The 16164-nt window shown below is 39.7% G+C and overlaps 2 protein-coding genes across 4 annotated transcripts in view; one reads left to right on the top strand and one right to left on the bottom strand.

The window, feature by feature from the left end:
• Nucleotides 1-3731: 3731 nt before the first annotated feature.
• Nucleotides 3732-9906, bottom strand: smn1 (survival of motor neuron 1, telomeric). Its single transcript, XM_084946770.1, has 8 exons — nucleotides 9754-9906; nucleotides 8958-9029; nucleotides 8758-8877; nucleotides 7017-7208; nucleotides 6407-6583; nucleotides 4403-4477; nucleotides 4125-4232; nucleotides 3732-3887 (listed from the first exon to the last, which is right to left on the bottom strand). Exons 1-8 carry the CDS (start codon nucleotides 9799-9801, stop codon nucleotides 3831-3833), a joined length of 849 nt encoding a protein of 282 aa, XP_084802896.1. The 5' UTR covers nucleotides 9802-9906; the 3' UTR covers nucleotides 3732-3830.
• Nucleotides 9907-9918: 12 nt separating this feature from the next.
• hspb11 (heat shock protein, alpha-crystallin-related, b11) overlaps nucleotides 9919-16164 on the top strand; it is a 20465-nt gene continuing 14219 nt past the window's right edge. For 2 of the 3 annotated variants that reach the window (XR_014801833.1, XM_084946774.1), the window contains exons 1-4: nucleotides 9920-10125; nucleotides 13613-13719; nucleotides 15926-15994; nucleotides 16078-16121. Coding sequence is in view for 2 of the 3 variants with exons in the window: in XM_084946774.1 (XP_084802900.1) it covers nucleotides 10034-10125; nucleotides 13613-13719; nucleotides 15926-15994; nucleotides 16078-16121 (312 nt within the window). In the remaining variant the exon portion in view is untranslated. Of the gene's footprint in view, nucleotides 10126-13612; nucleotides 13720-15925; nucleotides 15995-16077; nucleotides 16122-16164 lie in introns of all 3 variants that reach the window. The other variant, XM_084946775.1, reaches the window with a different exon arrangement.

Below are 16164 nucleotides of genomic sequence, written 5' to 3'. Positions count from 1 at the left end.
TGGTACAGCTGACTGAGACCTAACTTTGCCCTGCTCTGCATCCAGAGACCTCTACTGGTGATGAATGGCAGAGACTCACTATTGCACTTCGAAAACCCTGTTGCAGGCCCACTTTTTTCCTTTTTCTTTTCTTTTTTCTTTTTCACTGAAGCGATAACTTGGAAACTCTTTCACAACACAAACTATTCAAGCATTAAGGTGTAGCATGCACCATGAAATAAATTACATATAAGCAAATAAATAAATAAGAAGGGAAAAAAGTCCAATTAGCCTTTATTTTGAGAGCCTTGTCTGCTTTTCCAGTGTTTCCTAGGCATTGTTGTCAAAGTGTAGCACATTGCTATTCTTAACCCCATTTCCATATATATTTTAATAAGCTAAAGTTTCTCAGTTGTATTAATTGCTCGTGTTCAGATCACTGGGATGACAATGAAAATCGGTTTTATCGGCAGCTTTAGCTGCCAGCTGAAGGCTTTCGTAGCCACTCATAAAAGGAGGCTATAAGGATCTTTTTAAACATAATGTTTATAACAGTCATTATGTGCTCCTCTGGAATTCTCTTTTCCCTAATATCAATAATGCAGCCACTTTACGGGGCTGTAAAGATAGGGGTATGGACTTTACTTTCATGGTAAGACGTTTTATTTACGAGCATCTGCAACAGAGCATGACGACCCAGCAAGAACGTGAATCAGAATTTGTGACTGTGCTGGAGCTTCTGGGTCAGAAGGTAATCGAGGCTCTTTCTCGCTGACACCGAGGTCACGTCCACGAAAAGAGACAGAGGCCTTCATCCAGTTTAAAAGCATAAGAAAATAAGAAAATAAATCAGATACGCATCCCTTGGAGTTACTGTATGAAACGGTTGCCTTTGTTGCAGGTCATCAGCACAAATGTCTGATACTTTGCACGTCTTGTCTGAATGCTTCAAATTCAAAAAACCCTTTTCTAGATCTGCTTTCTTTGATAAATTGAGCAATTCACTTGTGATATTTCAACTATTCAAGGCAAAAGAGAAGTCTGGGCTTTGTCAGTTATCCATTTACTGCAATCCCATATTTCAAATACTTCTCTATGCAAAAAAAGACACACAAAAGTTAAAAAGCCTAGGCTGGAAATCAGTTCAGCAAAATAAAGTCTTAGACAGGAATCAGTGTGAGTCGATGCTGGCTGTAATGATCTTATTATTTGCAGGTTAACTACTTTCATATATAATATGTAATTACCTTGATATCATATATTGCTGCTTTTTAAAATTATTATTTGTTTTGTTGACTTCTGTCTGAATCATAAACAGCTGTCTGTCTGCCAATATTTAAATATTAATTTTGTGATTGTTTGCTGGGACTTCTTTGTATGTAAATATGTAAATAGCGCTGCTTTTCAAATTCTCTGTCACAGCCACTTTACTCAGGTTGGTACGCAGCCCTCACCGACACTTTAAATCTGTGATTTAGCACATAGAGCTGAGTTTTACCAGTTCTGCTTAATAGTGCAAATTTATATTTAACTGTGTCAACAAACATTTTGTTGCGTTTGGTGTTAATGGTGTTTGTGCCACTATTTTCAAGATGTAATGTTGACTGCAGTGAATGTTTGGCGCTCTATCTTTGTGGAAAAAGGAAAAGGGGTTAGCACAGCTCCTGTTTCTCTAAAAATCCCCCAAAGTCTCTTATCTAAAAGCAGGTTGTTTGTTGATGTTGGGAGCTTGGGTAAATAGCTAAAGGCACTGTAACTCATGCAGCAATGCGATCTCACTTGGATGTCTGTCTGTTTCCTAGAAGGATCTATGTGAAATGCAGATTATGTTTACATGCCTCATGTAGTTCTGGTCAGTAGGGGGTAGACAGTCACAGAGGGGAGCGGTGCTTTCCCAAGCAAGGTCTGACCCCCTTTCAACTCCTCACTGGGCTCCACTGAGCCCTTTGGGCAGCTCAGTTTGCTGCAGAGTCAGGCAAGCAATGGGCTTATGTGCAAGCCTCGCCGTGGCAGATTTTAGACCCATCTGTGGGGAAAAGATATGTCTGGTTTATCACCCCTCATTTATAGTGCATATTCTATTTGTAAATCCCACAAACTACATTTTCTCCTGTTACCGTCCCTCTTTCTTCTCCTGTTCTCTCTCTTTTGCCCCCGCACATGCACACAAAACAGCAAAAAAAAAAAAGAAAAAGAAAAAAAACACTGCTGCAGTGAGAATCAAATACAGCAGTAAACACTGGCAGTCACAGTGGGCAATAAAATGCCAACCACAGCCAGTGCACAAACAAAGAGACTGCTCTTCTGTCAAGCAATGGCTATGGAGCAGCTGGAGGAAGATCACATGGTATAAAAAAAACAACAAAACAAAAAAAATCCAGGAGACAATCATGCTGTTACAACCTATCACAAAACCATACTCTGTTCAACCTTCTCTCGCTCTCACACACAAATTGCTCACCACTTCAGAAAGAATGAGCATAAAGTAGAGGAAATATAGGAAATATGTTCATGAAATGAATGCGGGACAGCTTCAGCAGCATGATTGTGGCTGTTGCCACTGTAATTGCATGTGGTTTTCTATATTCTAAATATAAAAATGAACAAAGTATCTGCAACCATCGTTCCATTTCCTCCTCTGTTCCTACGCTATTAAATCTCAAACATTCCAGCATAGTTTTCAGGACATCGGAAAGAAAGTTGCGAGCAGACCCTGAGTTGTCATTATACAAAATATTAGAGCCAAGAAAGTAATATGCCTAATTTATGGCAAAATGGAGTTTTGAAATCTAGGTGTTCCTACTGGAAATATCTCCCAAAGAATTTGTCAAGTACAAAAGACATTAAAAAGAAAAATTGGCAGAGAAATTGCATTAGAACTGCTTCAGTCCTCGAAACATAAGCCTTTTATTAAATATTCCCTCATTTGATGTTGATTGTGTTGGAGAGCGCCCACAGGTCCAAAATATTCCAAAGGCGTTAATTGGGTGATTGTTAAGGCTGTAGCATGTTAATATATATTTATCCACACTGTGATGCCTCCACAGGCTTTTCCCTCCATTTGTCTGTATCTGTCTGTGGTCCTAATGTCTCAGTACTTTTCTCTAATAAATCTTTATCTGCACGACTAGTTCACTGTAATACTGTCTGTAGCCGAAACTGTGCCTTCTATCAGCCTGAAATATGCGTCTATGTGATGCGAGCTGAAAAAGATTATGATGGATGTGATTCTATATCGGGCAGCAGATGAGGGAATACCTCAGGGAAAATGGGGAGCTCGTATCCAAGGAACATATTGGAAAGACTCTCTGAATTAACAGTGTGGAAATCACCAGAGGGACTAAACACAGGACTGAAGTCTGGGTTGGAATCGAATTCTAAGGATGGCAAGTGTAGAGTATACAAACTAATGGTTGCATAAAATGTTCCTTTGTACGGCTGTTGTTTTGTACAGGACTTAAAAAACAGCTGATGATGTATCCATGCCACATTTTCCTATAAATACATTACACCAGTCTGACTTCTACTGGACAATATTTGCCATTACAACCATATGCTACTGAGTTCATCACACACACAAGTAATATCCAGTAATCCTTTGGGGTTTTTTTTGCCATTCTGTAAAATCAATTAGAAAATATGTATTTTTTTTAAAGTGATAAAGTGGATCTTATTAAGCAATTGCACTGTACAAAAAAAGTAATGTATACAGTCTTTTCTAGCATGATTGAAACTATATCCAAAAACAGGTACCCGCTGTGTTCTCATAGTCTTTATTTCATCTATTTACAAAGAATACAAAACTTTCTTCCATTACTTCATATGAACAGACAGACATAACAAGCAGGGCTTCATTTGTGATGCTGTTTTGTCCAGTTGGAAGCTTCTTTGCGCCCTTGTTTCAGCCCCTACGAAAACACAATAACCCCCAAAATATTACTCATTTTATGAATCCATGACTTTTACATATGCCTAAAAATCTGAAAGGAAAAATAAAGCAACTTAACCAAAAAGGCAAAGGAAAAGCATCAACATTACCATAAACAAGTGACTACTATTTACAGCATAACAAAAGGTGAGGTATGTACAAGCTCCAAATCCATGTTATAACCTCCCAAAAAGCCAGCAGGGCTCTGTGCACGTACCAGATAGTATCCTGTGTGATATCCACTCATATACCAGGAGATGAGCATGCTGCCCAAGGCTTCATCATCCACCATGTCAGGGCTCATCGGTGGAGGTGGAGGAACCATCTAAGGTGGAGGCATCAACAGCGAATGTTCAGGATGCAGTTGTTGGTGTTTAACGTTGCCATTTGTTAGACCCTAACATGTTATATCCTAAACTGTATCTACATTTAACCTGCTGTAGAGTAAACACACTCCTTTAGCTTTGCTAAGGGTAAAAATTGATCCCAACTCACCGGTGGACCAAAAGGCATCATGGGAGGCCATGGAGGAGGTACAGGCCCATGACTACCAGATCGCTTGCTGCTCCCCTGGTGCAAGACAAAAGACACAAAGGTGGAAATCAACAGCTTGCACATTGTTAAGCCTGGGGAGCTGAGACCAGCCTGATAGAGGTGATGTGGTGGTGGTAGGGATTATTAAAAAAAAAAAAAATCCACTCCAACTGTTAATGCAAGGGGTCTAGAAAAAAAAAAGGGCAAGGTGCATGGCCTTTTAGCTTTGGTTAGTGTCTGCCTAGGTGGTAGCTTTTCTGTGCCAAGGAAGGTTAGTTTGACAACACTAACTGGATTGATCAATACCAACGAAACATCGGACAAGACAGGAATGATTACTGTAAGCATTTCTAAACCAATGCAAATTCAAAGATCACAAAGTGCAGGCTTGTCATGAAACAGAAGCTGCTTAAACAACATTGTCACAGTCCAAAGTTAGTGAGGTTTTACAGAGTTATGGACCAAGTGGCTGGTGTCCAAAATCAAAACTTTCAAGCTCAAATAAAGTTTGTTGCTTCCCACATGAGAATAAAAAGCACAAAATCTTGACACAGTCATTTTTAAAAAAAAGCTGAGACACTTAAACCTCATCATGTTTGTTACGCATGGTGGTGGCAGCATCATGCTGAGAGGCTGATCTACTGCCAGTTAAATTAATATAAGCACGGGTGCACCTAAGTGGTCCGCAGGTGCGCATTCGCTGTCAAAATAACAGACACACACCAGATAAGAAGTTGCAACGTGTTTGCGTACATAAGATTTTCTGGAGGAGGACAGACATTTCTTTAGAACTCTTAAAGATGTCGAAGAAGCAAGCTCCTTTAAGCAATTACTTTGGTGTTCCTCCACCTCCAAAGAAATGTCAGAAGGAGTCCGAACCGCAAAAGAAGCGCATATTCCCGGAAAAGTGGTGAGGAGGTGAGCTGGCTTCAAACAAATGATGAACGCACAGAAATGTGGTGCAGAATATGCTGTGAAAATCCCACTCTAGCGGACAAAAACAGTGCCTTTTATATGTATGCAAACGCGCGTTGCAACTTCTTATCTGGTGCGCGTCTTTTATTTTGACAGTGAATGTGCACCTGCGGACCACTTATGTGCACCACTGAATATAAGTTAATGAATGAGAAGGACTTTCCAGAATTCTTCATCATAAGCTCAAAACATCAGATAGATGTTTGAAACCTGGAAAGGTTGTGTCGTTTTGCAGGACGATGATCAAACACTCATTAAAGTTGGATAAAACACAAAGCTCAGTGTAAAAATAAGGCATTTGAAATAAAATTCAATAGCTGAATACAACCATATAAAAAAAGTGAAATGTGCTTAGTAAGAGCTGTGCCAGAAGACCATAAATTCAAGAATTTAACTTTTGTCAAGAAAATAGATAAAATATGTACATCATGGTGCAAACAAACAAACAAAAAGGAACATTTAAGCAAATTTGTTGATGATCTGTATTTATAACTGATGCTTTTTGATTTCAAGTCAAAGATTAGTTAAAACTTTTTTTCTTTTTAATATCCATCATTATTACAAGCATTAGTCCCCACAGTTCCAGGAAAGCACTAAAAGTGTATAATAAGTGTATGTATGCTTTTAAACTGAACAGTCAGCATGTAGAGGCTCAAAGAAGGCTTAAGATAATGTACAATATTTTTAAAAACACACTATTTCTTTTCTGCTCTTTACAGTTGGGTCCACATAAAGAAATTGGGCCTATTACAATCCAGTCCTGCAATAAATGTTCATATTCTATCTTTAGTGTTCAGATTATAAACACTTTGCTCACGTTTCCTCTTTCTGACTACAACAAACATTCAACCTCCTATCTGGAATTTAATTAATACCTGAAAATGATTTAATCACAATTTAAAAAGAAAAATAAGAGGAGTAATATGCATGAAAGTAATTTTGTTGGCAGACTAATAATGAATCAGCTCCCTAAAGAGCCTTTCTTCTTACCTGTCTGAAAGCATGCATGGGAGGTGGTACTGGAGGAAATCCAGGAAAACCAGGAGCCCACATAGGAGGTGATTCTTTGTGGGTCTTGGACTTGTGGCCCTTATCAGGTGACTGTTTGTGCTGGTTTGGAGTAGCTGACCTGTCACTCTCCTCTGTTGAAGATTCTACTTCATGCACCTATGGATAGCAAAGACATACTGCTTTGATCTTTCTCCCCAATTTCACACCATTGGGAACAAATACAGAGAAATCCATAAACATATCTGAATTTGTTTGGGAAGCAGTAAGAAATGATCCAGGCAAAAACAGAAAGCGCTAACCCATCTGTCCATCCTTAGTCCTAAGTTTTAATAGACTAAGAAAGCAATCTGTTAATCGGCAGTGATTTCCATGACTCACCATTTGATAAAATGGTAAAAAATTATTTAAGCCTGATTTGGTCACAATATTAGTTTTGCTATTTTAACATTCATGATGTGCATATGTGAATAATGAAGGTAAAAACTACGTGCAAATTGTGTCAGGGAACAATACTACCATTTTCTAATAACTGAACTGTTATTTGTATTGTGCTGCTGTTATGTGAATGCATTTATTTGCACTAGTTTACCTTGGTATTTGATTCCTCATCACCCTCCGAAAACTCTGACAGCAGGTCTTCGAGATTCTGCTCCTCCTCGTTGCCATAGCCTGTATAAACAACTATACAAGTGCCTCTCTTCTTGTCTATGGAGGCGATCGTGGCTGCATAGAGCTGGCCATCCTCGGACCAGTAAGCACTGCATGAGTTGCCAACCTGCCACTGTGACACAACATACACTGTAATTAAAGTGAAAGCGTAAACATGTGTAAACAACACTGTTTTTGAATGTCTCTGAATTACCAACAGGATACAGTTGTGGTCAGAAAAAAATACTCATCATGGGCATGAATGTCATGGTAACATGGTGCAGAAGAGGTGCACAAGTTTAAATTAAATTTCTATGGGCTCAAAAGTATACATAAGGTATATATACATATACTCTGAATAACGCGTTAAATGTCCCTGAGCAAGTCGCATCTCCACCAGATGGCTTTTGGTAACCATCAACAAGCTTCTGGTGTATTTCTGGTTAAATATTTGATCATTCTTCTCGGCAGAACTACTAGAGTTCATTTAAATTTGTTGGCTTCCTGCACAAACCCAGGTTTTAAGCAAAGTCCACAAATTTCAACTGGGGTGCGGTCGGGCTTTGGGAAGGTAATTCCAAAAGCTTAATGTTAGCCTGCTTTATCCATTCTAAATCCAGTTTTGATGTGTGTTTGGGATCAATGTCCTGTTGGAACACCCAGTTTTCCAACAATTGATTTGAGGTGAAATTATATTTCAAAGCGTAAACTTTGCTGCTCCAAACAGACCTCTTGTCATTGTGGATAAATAGCTCAACCTTTGTCTTGTTTGATCATAAAACGTTTCTACACAAGACATTTGGCTTGTCCATGTGGGCTGCTGCAAATTTCAGGCAGGCTTGAAGATCTTTTAGTGAAGGTGCTTCTTTCTTGGTTGGCACCCTTCCACGTCACGGTGATGCAAAACTTGCTTCACTGTGTACAGTGACACTGATGTTGCAGCAGTTTCCAGTTCATGACAGACTTAAGCCTCAGCGGTTCCTGGGTTGTTCCTGAACATCCTAACACATTTCATCTAATCTGAGGATGTGACAGATTGGGTCTTCTTTGAGACCTTGGATGTGAGGTCATGTGTCCAAGTAACTGTTACTTGCTTACAATTGTTTAAACTGATTATCTTAAAATCTGAAGTTGTTTAGGGACAGCGCAGAGAAACTATTAGTTTTAGTCAATCATGATCACTAATGACAAGTTAATAGGCCATGCCAAGTTCTAAGTCATTGTTGAACCTTCAGCACCACTTACTAAAATATTTAAGTGAATGTATGTATATATTTAAGCCTGCATTTATACTTTTCACTCTGTGTGGATTAGAGAAAATCCACCTCCCAAAAATTAGTTGTCCACCACATTCTTGATTTTAAAACCCATTTAGGATGTATGCTGTGCAATCACGCCACAAAGTAAAAAGAACAGTTCAAAGAAATCATTAAAATCCTCAAATTATGATGACATTCATGCTTGTGATAAGTGTAGTTAAACTTCTGACCATAACTGTAGAAACTGTAAATGAAAGACACATTTTGACCACTGATTTGAAACACAGAATCTAAACTGACTTATGTTAAAATGTACTCTCCAGTTTGATACCTCTGACAACTTTGTAAACATCATGTGTAAATATTTAACTCTAAACCTTTTCCCCTTCAAATGTATCTGTAGCTTTAGTTCCAGTTCCTCACCTCTTTTTCTGGTGCTGCATTGTTTCTTTTCCTACTCTGGTTCTTCTTGTTGTTCTTGCGTTTCTTTCCTGGTTGGTTTTTCTTTGAGACTTGTGGCTCATCTTCACCCTTAAGGGCAGTCTAACACGCAAATCAAGAAGAGATTTTAAAGGAGCAAACAACATTTAACATTCACACATACTGCAATAATCCCAAGTTACCTTGAAAGATGCAACTGCCTTGTCATAAGCCTTTATCAGTGCGGTGTCATCCCAGATGTCTGAATCATCACTCTGGAAGAGAACAACAAATTTGGAGTCTTTACAATACAAACATGTATTTTTAATGGGTATAAATAAATAATGGCTAAACATTAAGTGATTTAAAAATAATAAATAATACCTGCAAACCAGATGACATTTACAGCCAATATTTATTTGTTGTGTCAAAATAATTCACTAAATAGTAAAAGACGGTGTGCTGAAGAGCAGAAAGACTTTAAAACAATTTATGATGAATAATTAATCAATTTCTTTCGTGGAAAACAGGATAAACAGCATACAAAAAGACATTAAAATACATTAAATGTTGCTAAATTATTATTATTATTTTTAAATCAGTCTTAAATCCACAATTATAATGAAGCATCTTACAAGCAGTGCATGCAAAAACAGAGGCAGGGTGCAAAGGATTTTAGGCTTATTGTACAGTACACCTTTGTCTCCTGTGAACTGTTGCAACTCAACCTAAAACTACTTTGTAAAGCATTTTTTTGTAACGCATATCCACAACGGTATATTCCAATAAAGCCACGTTTTGTTTATTGAAGCACATCTGGTATATTGTGTATTTCCGGCTTGACTTCTTTTATTCCTTTTCTCATATCTTAACTTAGCCTAACTCAACGTTGGTTTGTAGCTTTTAGCTATATAGCTCACCGCCTCAAACAACTGTACAGACAGCATAGAAGCGTCATATAAGTCATGTTCCTCCGCGTAATACTGCATTATAACTCGCCTGTCCAGTTCCGCGCGTAAAAAGCACTTCTTTGCATCCGTTCGCCATGTGAACAATTGCTGTATCCAGTGCTAGCCGCTAACTCCTAAACATCTAACTAGCAGCGTGCGTCGAAAGTTGTGACGTACAACATTGCGACGTCTATATCTTGCGACGCAGTGGTTGGCTTGGCAACGGCAATTGACGACTTTCCCCCCTTAAGAATCTGTAAACAAAGCATTTGTTGTGTCCTGTTATAGAAAAACCAGAAATCCTCGGAGACTATAACCTTTTCTGTGCGATGATTGAGTCCTCTTTACCTTCTTTAGGTGCGAAAGTTGTCCTCGTTGCATCCAGCGATGAAAATCACCCACCAGAAAACATTATCGACGGGTAAGTGCTGGTTCTTAAGCTGTGATTATCTCAGCAGTTTTATCTTTGTCAATTTTCATATATTCATTTAAACAAAACGAAACAAATTATGTGATTTTGCTACAAGCTGCTACTAAAAGGCGCCTGAAGATGCAACTTAAAATTGCTTCTTTGCTAAACTGTCTGTTGTGTTGACATAACACTGGTTCGTTCCTTCAAATTCAAAGTCAAAGTAAACTTTATTGTCATCTCTGCTAAATACAATTCACTATATAGAGACGAGACGACGAGGCTCCAGTTCCATACAGTGCAAAAGAACAACAAGAAATATATAAAGAGTAAGAATAAAAAGAATAAATGTACATACACTTTGAGACTGAGGTAAGGGGAGTAAATATACACTTTGAGGTAAAAGGGTTAATAACAGTCTAAAATTTACAATTGAGATTTAAGGTGACTTTGAAGTGGTTTAAAATGACCATGATTCCTGAGAGTAGGATTCTCCATAGAGCAGCATCTGTATTTACAAAGGCAGTGGTATGTGGAGTCCAGTAGAGTCAGTTAGTGGTTTGTGTGGGTGTATTGGGTGGGGGGAGCTGGTAGTGAGTTCAGGAGTCTGATAGCTTGTGGGAAAAAGCTGTCTCTCAGTCTGGAGGATCGGGCCCCAATGCTGCGATAGCGTCTGCCGGATGGGAGGAGGGAAAAGAGTCCATGTGAGGGGTGTGACGGGTCACGCACGATGCAGGAGGTCTTACTGATGCAGCGTTTGTGAAAGATGTCCTGTAGCAGAGGGGGAGATGTTCCAATGATCTTGGCAGCTGCTTTGACGATCCGATGTAGCTGGCTGAGGTCACCGACTTTGCAGTTTACAAACCACACGGGGATGCAGCTGGTCAGAACACTCTCTATTGTGCCCCTGTAGAACATGGTGAGGGTGGGAGGAGGGAGGTTGGCCCGCTTCAGGCATCTCAGGAAGTGGAGGCGCTGCTGGGCCTTTTTGGTGATGGAGGTGGTGTTGGTGGTCCAGGTGAGGTTGTCTGAGATGTGAAATCCCAGGAAATTGGTGCTGTTAACAGACTCTACTGTGGAACCCTGGATGCTGAGTGGTGTGTGAGTAGAGTAGGGCTGCCACGATTAGTCGACTAGTCACGATTACGTCGACTATCAAAATCGTCAACGACTAATTTAATAGTCGACACGTCGTTTGAAGCTTTGTAAGATCCCAAAAGACGCAGGAATAAGTAGTAGGATTTAAGAGTGTAATAACGGACTGAAACAGAAGATGGCAGCACTGCATGTACAAGGATGCCAGCTGCCGTTAAACACCAAAGACGAAGAAACTGTGTCCCAGAATTCATAGCGCGGCCCATCGCGGCCCTGCTCAGTTCCAATAATGGCGGCAGCTGGTTAGTTTTAATATTACTCTTATTACTCTTTCTGGGTCACAAAATAAACGTTTTACATATTTTCAGGCGACAATGTAGCTGTGTAAACTTCAAATATCTGCTCAGTTTATCAAGACGCCACATATTTTCAAAAGCGCTCCGACGTTTTCGGAGGCGTCTGTTACCCACCACCAGCTCGATAGTTAGCCGGGGGCAAGGCTCACTAGAGCCGGTAAAAACACCGGACTCCCGGCAAATCGTTTTCAAACCCACCGCTGTCTTTCGCTACTCAGGTTAAACATGATATATAAGTCACTTAGATAACTTAAAAATGTTGTTTGGCTTTTTTCAGTGTTTTATTTGTTCCTGAGTAAATCGGTTTGGATGAGATTAAAGTTACAGTTTTTACACAGCTGAATAAATGTCAAGCAGACAACTGATTATCAAAAGTGTGAGAATCTACTCCGGTGTCCTGTTATATTTTAGATAGCAAGGAGCAGTTTATTAAACTCCACCGAAACAATCTGCAAATTTCATTAAAATTTAATAAACTATCATCTTGTCTTTATTTTTGGTTAGCACATACCTTAAACACTTAAAGCTGTAAGCTAATGATAGTTATATAAGAGCAGATGCATGCTAGTGCAATAAGCTGTACGTTTTATGTTGAATGGATGCATGATCTGATTAGTCGACTAATTGCAAAAATAATCGCCGACTAGTCGACTATCAAAATAATCGTTTGTGGCAGCCCTAGAGTAGAGTGAGTCTTCCTGAAGTCGACGATCATATCCTTGGTTTTGTCCATATTTAGTGACAGGTTGTTTTCACTGCACCAGAACGCCAGCTGCTGAACCGCATCTCTGTACGCTGACTCGTCGTTGCTGCTGATGGTTCCAACCACAGTTGTGTCGTCAGCGAACTTGATGATGTGGTTAGAGCTGTGTAGGGCGGTGCAGTCGTGTGTCAGGAGGGTGAACAACAGAGGGCTGAGAACACAGCCCTGAGGAGCTCCTGTGCTCAGCCTGATTGTGCTGGAGATTTTGTCGCCGATTCGGATGGACTGAGGCCTCTCTGACAGGAAATCTAGTATCCAGTTGCTGAGAGAGTTGCTCAGTCCCAACTTGCTGAATTTGTCGAACAGTTTTTGGGGGATAATGCTGAGCTAAAGTCTATGAACAGCATTCTGACATAGTTGTCTTTCTTGCCCAGGTGGGAGAGGTGAAGTGCAGTGGAAATAGCATCCTTGGTCGACCTGTTTGGCCAGTATGCAAACTGCAGCGGGTCCAGTGAGCAGGGGAGGTTGCTCTTCACGTGCACCACGACAAGTCTTTCGAAGCACTTCAAAATGATGGGGGTCAGGGCAATGGGACGGTAGTCATTCAGGCAGGTTACAGAGGATTTCTTTGGCACCGGGATGATGGTGGTGGACTTGAAGCACGCTGGGATGATCATCTGGCTCAGTGATGAGTAGAAGATGTCTGTGAAGACATCGGCCAGCTGATCAGCGCAGTCTCTCAGCACGCAACCTGGGATGTTGTCTGGTCCAGCAGCTTTCCGTGGGTTGACCTTGGTGAGAGATCTCCTCACATCGGCTGCAGGCAGAGAGATGGTCTGGTCGGTGGTGGGGGGCGTGGCTTTCTTTGCTTGTGTGTTGTTCAGGGCATCAAACCATGTGTAGAACTTGTTCAGCTCCTTAGGAAGTGTGGCATCTCCATCACAGGTGCCTGTTGCAGGCTTGTACTGTGTGACGGCCTGAATGCCCTGCCATAAACTGTGAAAGTCCTTTATGTTGTGGAAGTGGCTCTAGATCTTTTGTGCATGTGCACGCTTTGCTTGTTGGATGGCGCGAGAGAAATTTGGGTGTCTTGAATTAGGTGCTTTATTTTTTGCTTGAATGAGTCACATGATTGTGCAAATGACTGGAAAAGCGGTAGGACTATTGCTTTAGCTAACATTTTTAATATTTCAAGAAAGTCTGGCTACAATGGCAGCAAAATATGAAGAAGGTTTTTTTGCGCAATATTGTATATCTACACAACAAAAGTTGATATCAAAATGTGATGTAAAAAGGTCTCATCAATAGTAAAATGTCATGATTTTCTGTCTTTCTTATCACTCAGAAACACTAAAACGTTTTGGATGTCCACTGGGATGTTTCCTCAAGAGTTCATCATTCACTTCCCTGAACCTACAAACATTGGCACTGTGACAGTGGACAGCTACAATGGTATGGAGGCTGTGTGCACCTTAGGTCAAACATACACGTCCAGTTCTAAAACGTTGGGTCCATGTGTAAAATTTGATGAACTGAATGTAATAATTTGCAAATCTTATAAACCCATATTTTATTCACAATATAACATAGAAAATATAAAGAACTTTAAGAAAAAATAATGGTTCATTTTTAATTCAGTCGTATCAGTACGTCCCAAAAAAGTCAGGGCTGTGACTACACTGCGTAGTGTCCCCTCTTCTTTTAAGAACAGTCTGTAAATGTCTGGAAACTGAGTGACCAGTTGCTGGACTTTTCTTGTCTGACATTCTAGCTGTTCAGTAGTCATGGGTCTTTGTTGTTGTTGTTTTTTTTTTAGTTCATGATGAGCCAAGTGTTTTGAACTGGTGAAAATTTAGGACTGCAGGAAGGCCAGTTCAGCACCTAGACTTGTCTATTATAAAGTCAAGCTGTCGTAATAAGTGCAGTATACAGTATAACATTGTCTTGTTGAAACATGCACAGTCTTCCCTGAAAAAGACATCATCTAGACAAGAGCATGTGTTGCTCTAAAACCTCTATATACTTTTGATCACTGATGTTGCCTTTCTAGATGTACAAGATGTGAGTTAAATAGGCGCTACCATACCATCAGAGAGGTTTTGAACTGAGTGCTGATAACAAAGCAGTTGATCCCTGTCCTCTAGTCTTGGGACTATGCAGTTTTTATGTCTTCCAAAAAAAAATTCCAAATACTTTTCCACCTTATCTCAGTCAATTTTAAATGAGCCTTGGCCCAGAGAAGGCGGCGGCATTTCTGGATTGTGTTCATGTATGGCATTTTCTTTGCGTGATAGAGCTTTAACCTAAGTTGAATGGATGGTACAGTGAATTGTGGTAACAGACAGTGATTTCTGGAGGGGTTCCTAAACTCATGCAGTGATTTCCATGGCATAATCATGCCTGTTTTTCAGTGCTGCCTGAGGTCCTAAAGATCAAGGGTATCCATGTATTTTCAGCCTGTATTTATTTGTCCCTTGCACACAGAGATTTCTTCAGATTTCCTGAATCTTTTAAACAGAGATATTCTTTTTATACCCAGTCATGTTATTGACCTGTTGCCAGTTAACCTGACTGGCTGCAAAATGTTCCCCTGGCTGTCTCTTTTTAGTATCACTTACTTTTCCAAGCTTTTGTTGGCTCTGTCCCCACTTTTTTTGAGATGTGTTACTGCCATCAAATTCAAAATGACCTTATTTTTTTCTCAGTTTAAATATCTGATGTGTTTTCTGTGTCCTTTTGTGAAAAAATGAGGGTTTATGAGATTTGCAAATCAGTGTATTCATCTTTTATTTACATTTTACACAGCATTCCACAATCCCAGCTTTGTTTAAAATTGGGATTGTATTTTGTGTTGATTGTATGCACCCCGCTGAAGTAAACAGGCATTAAAATGATTTTATATAGCACGGCTTGAAAACACTGCTCTTCAAGGGAATTATGAGCACCTTTCCCAAAGGTTTAGGTTATGCTTTTTAAAGTAATGTGTGGGATAACAAATTCTTCGTGGTGTTATTGTAGAAATTGACCTTTTCTTTTCAGCCAACTACAGGATATTTGCATTTATAATTTGCCGATATACGCATGAATCCATTCTTGTCATTGTTGTTTCCGCTCCTTCGGAGCCCCCAAAGTTTTAATCAGTACTGCACACTCAGGTGATGTGTTTTATCTCTCCACTGCTAATATTCAATACCAGGCAGCGGTATTGGTTGGGGGTTAGGGTTCTTTCTGATGACTCTTCCATGCAGACATAATCACCCCTTCATGAAACCTTCCAGCAGCTCATTTGCAGTCATGATGTTTCTGCAGTTTATTTGAAAAATTTCTTGGGCTTCCTGAGCTTTACATGGCCTCAACAAGCCCCCCCTTAAGTTCCTGTCACGATATGTCAATAAAACTGTAATTAAGTGGCTCAGAAAAAGGAAACTGATTAATCTGTCAAACACTGGACAGTAAATGACTGGGGGGTCATTTAAAGGAAGAGAAACGTCTCAAGGATGAGGCGTAACATTGTTCCATATTTAAAATGCTTATTGTTAAATATTGTTTTCTAGACATATCTATTTTCTTTAAAGTTTGTATCTATATCTTGTGTTATTTCATGGTTTCTTTCCAATTTTTAATATCTTCTGCTGATTTCTTTCTAATTGTTTTGCAGTGAAGCACCTGAAAATAGAAAAAAACACCTCACAAAATGCTTCTCAATTTGAGCCTGTTGCAGAGAAAGGTAATAAGGACATCCAGTCAAAGCATTAGTTTGCACCATTCACAGTGTTTTTAACTGGGATTAACAAACTCTTTGCCTTGCAGAGTTTGAAAGTACAGAGGGACATCTTCAGTCAAATGCTATAACAGTAGGTTCAAATGGAAATGTAAAGTAAATGTAGAATGAATAAG

This window comes from Perissodus microlepis, chromosome 12 (genome assembly GCF_051167445.1).
Source record: "Perissodus microlepis isolate ML-2025 ecotype Zambia chromosome 12, ASM5116744v1, whole genome shotgun sequence".
Taxonomy (NCBI): Eukaryota; Metazoa; Chordata; class Actinopteri; order Cichliformes; family Cichlidae; genus Perissodus; species Perissodus microlepis.
The sequence above is the reverse complement of the archived record's forward strand: the minus strand, read 5'-3'. Positions and strand labels throughout refer to the sequence as shown.

What these genes read in the sequence shown, in the direction of transcription:
- smn1 (XM_084946770.1), bottom strand. Translation starts at nt 9,801, where the DNA reads ATGGCGAACGGATGCAAAGAAGTGCTTTTTACGCGCGGAACTGGACAG. An exon ending in TTACGCGCGGAACTGGACAG is followed by an intron (nt 9,030 to 9,753) that starts GCGAGTTATAAT and finishes GTTCTCTTCCAG; the next exon opens with AGTGATGATTCAGACATCTG. An exon ending in CCATGCATGCTTTCAGACAG is followed by an intron (nt 4,478 to 6,406) that starts GTAAGAAGAAAG and finishes GTCTTGCACCAG; the next exon opens with GGGAGCAGCAAGCGATCTGG.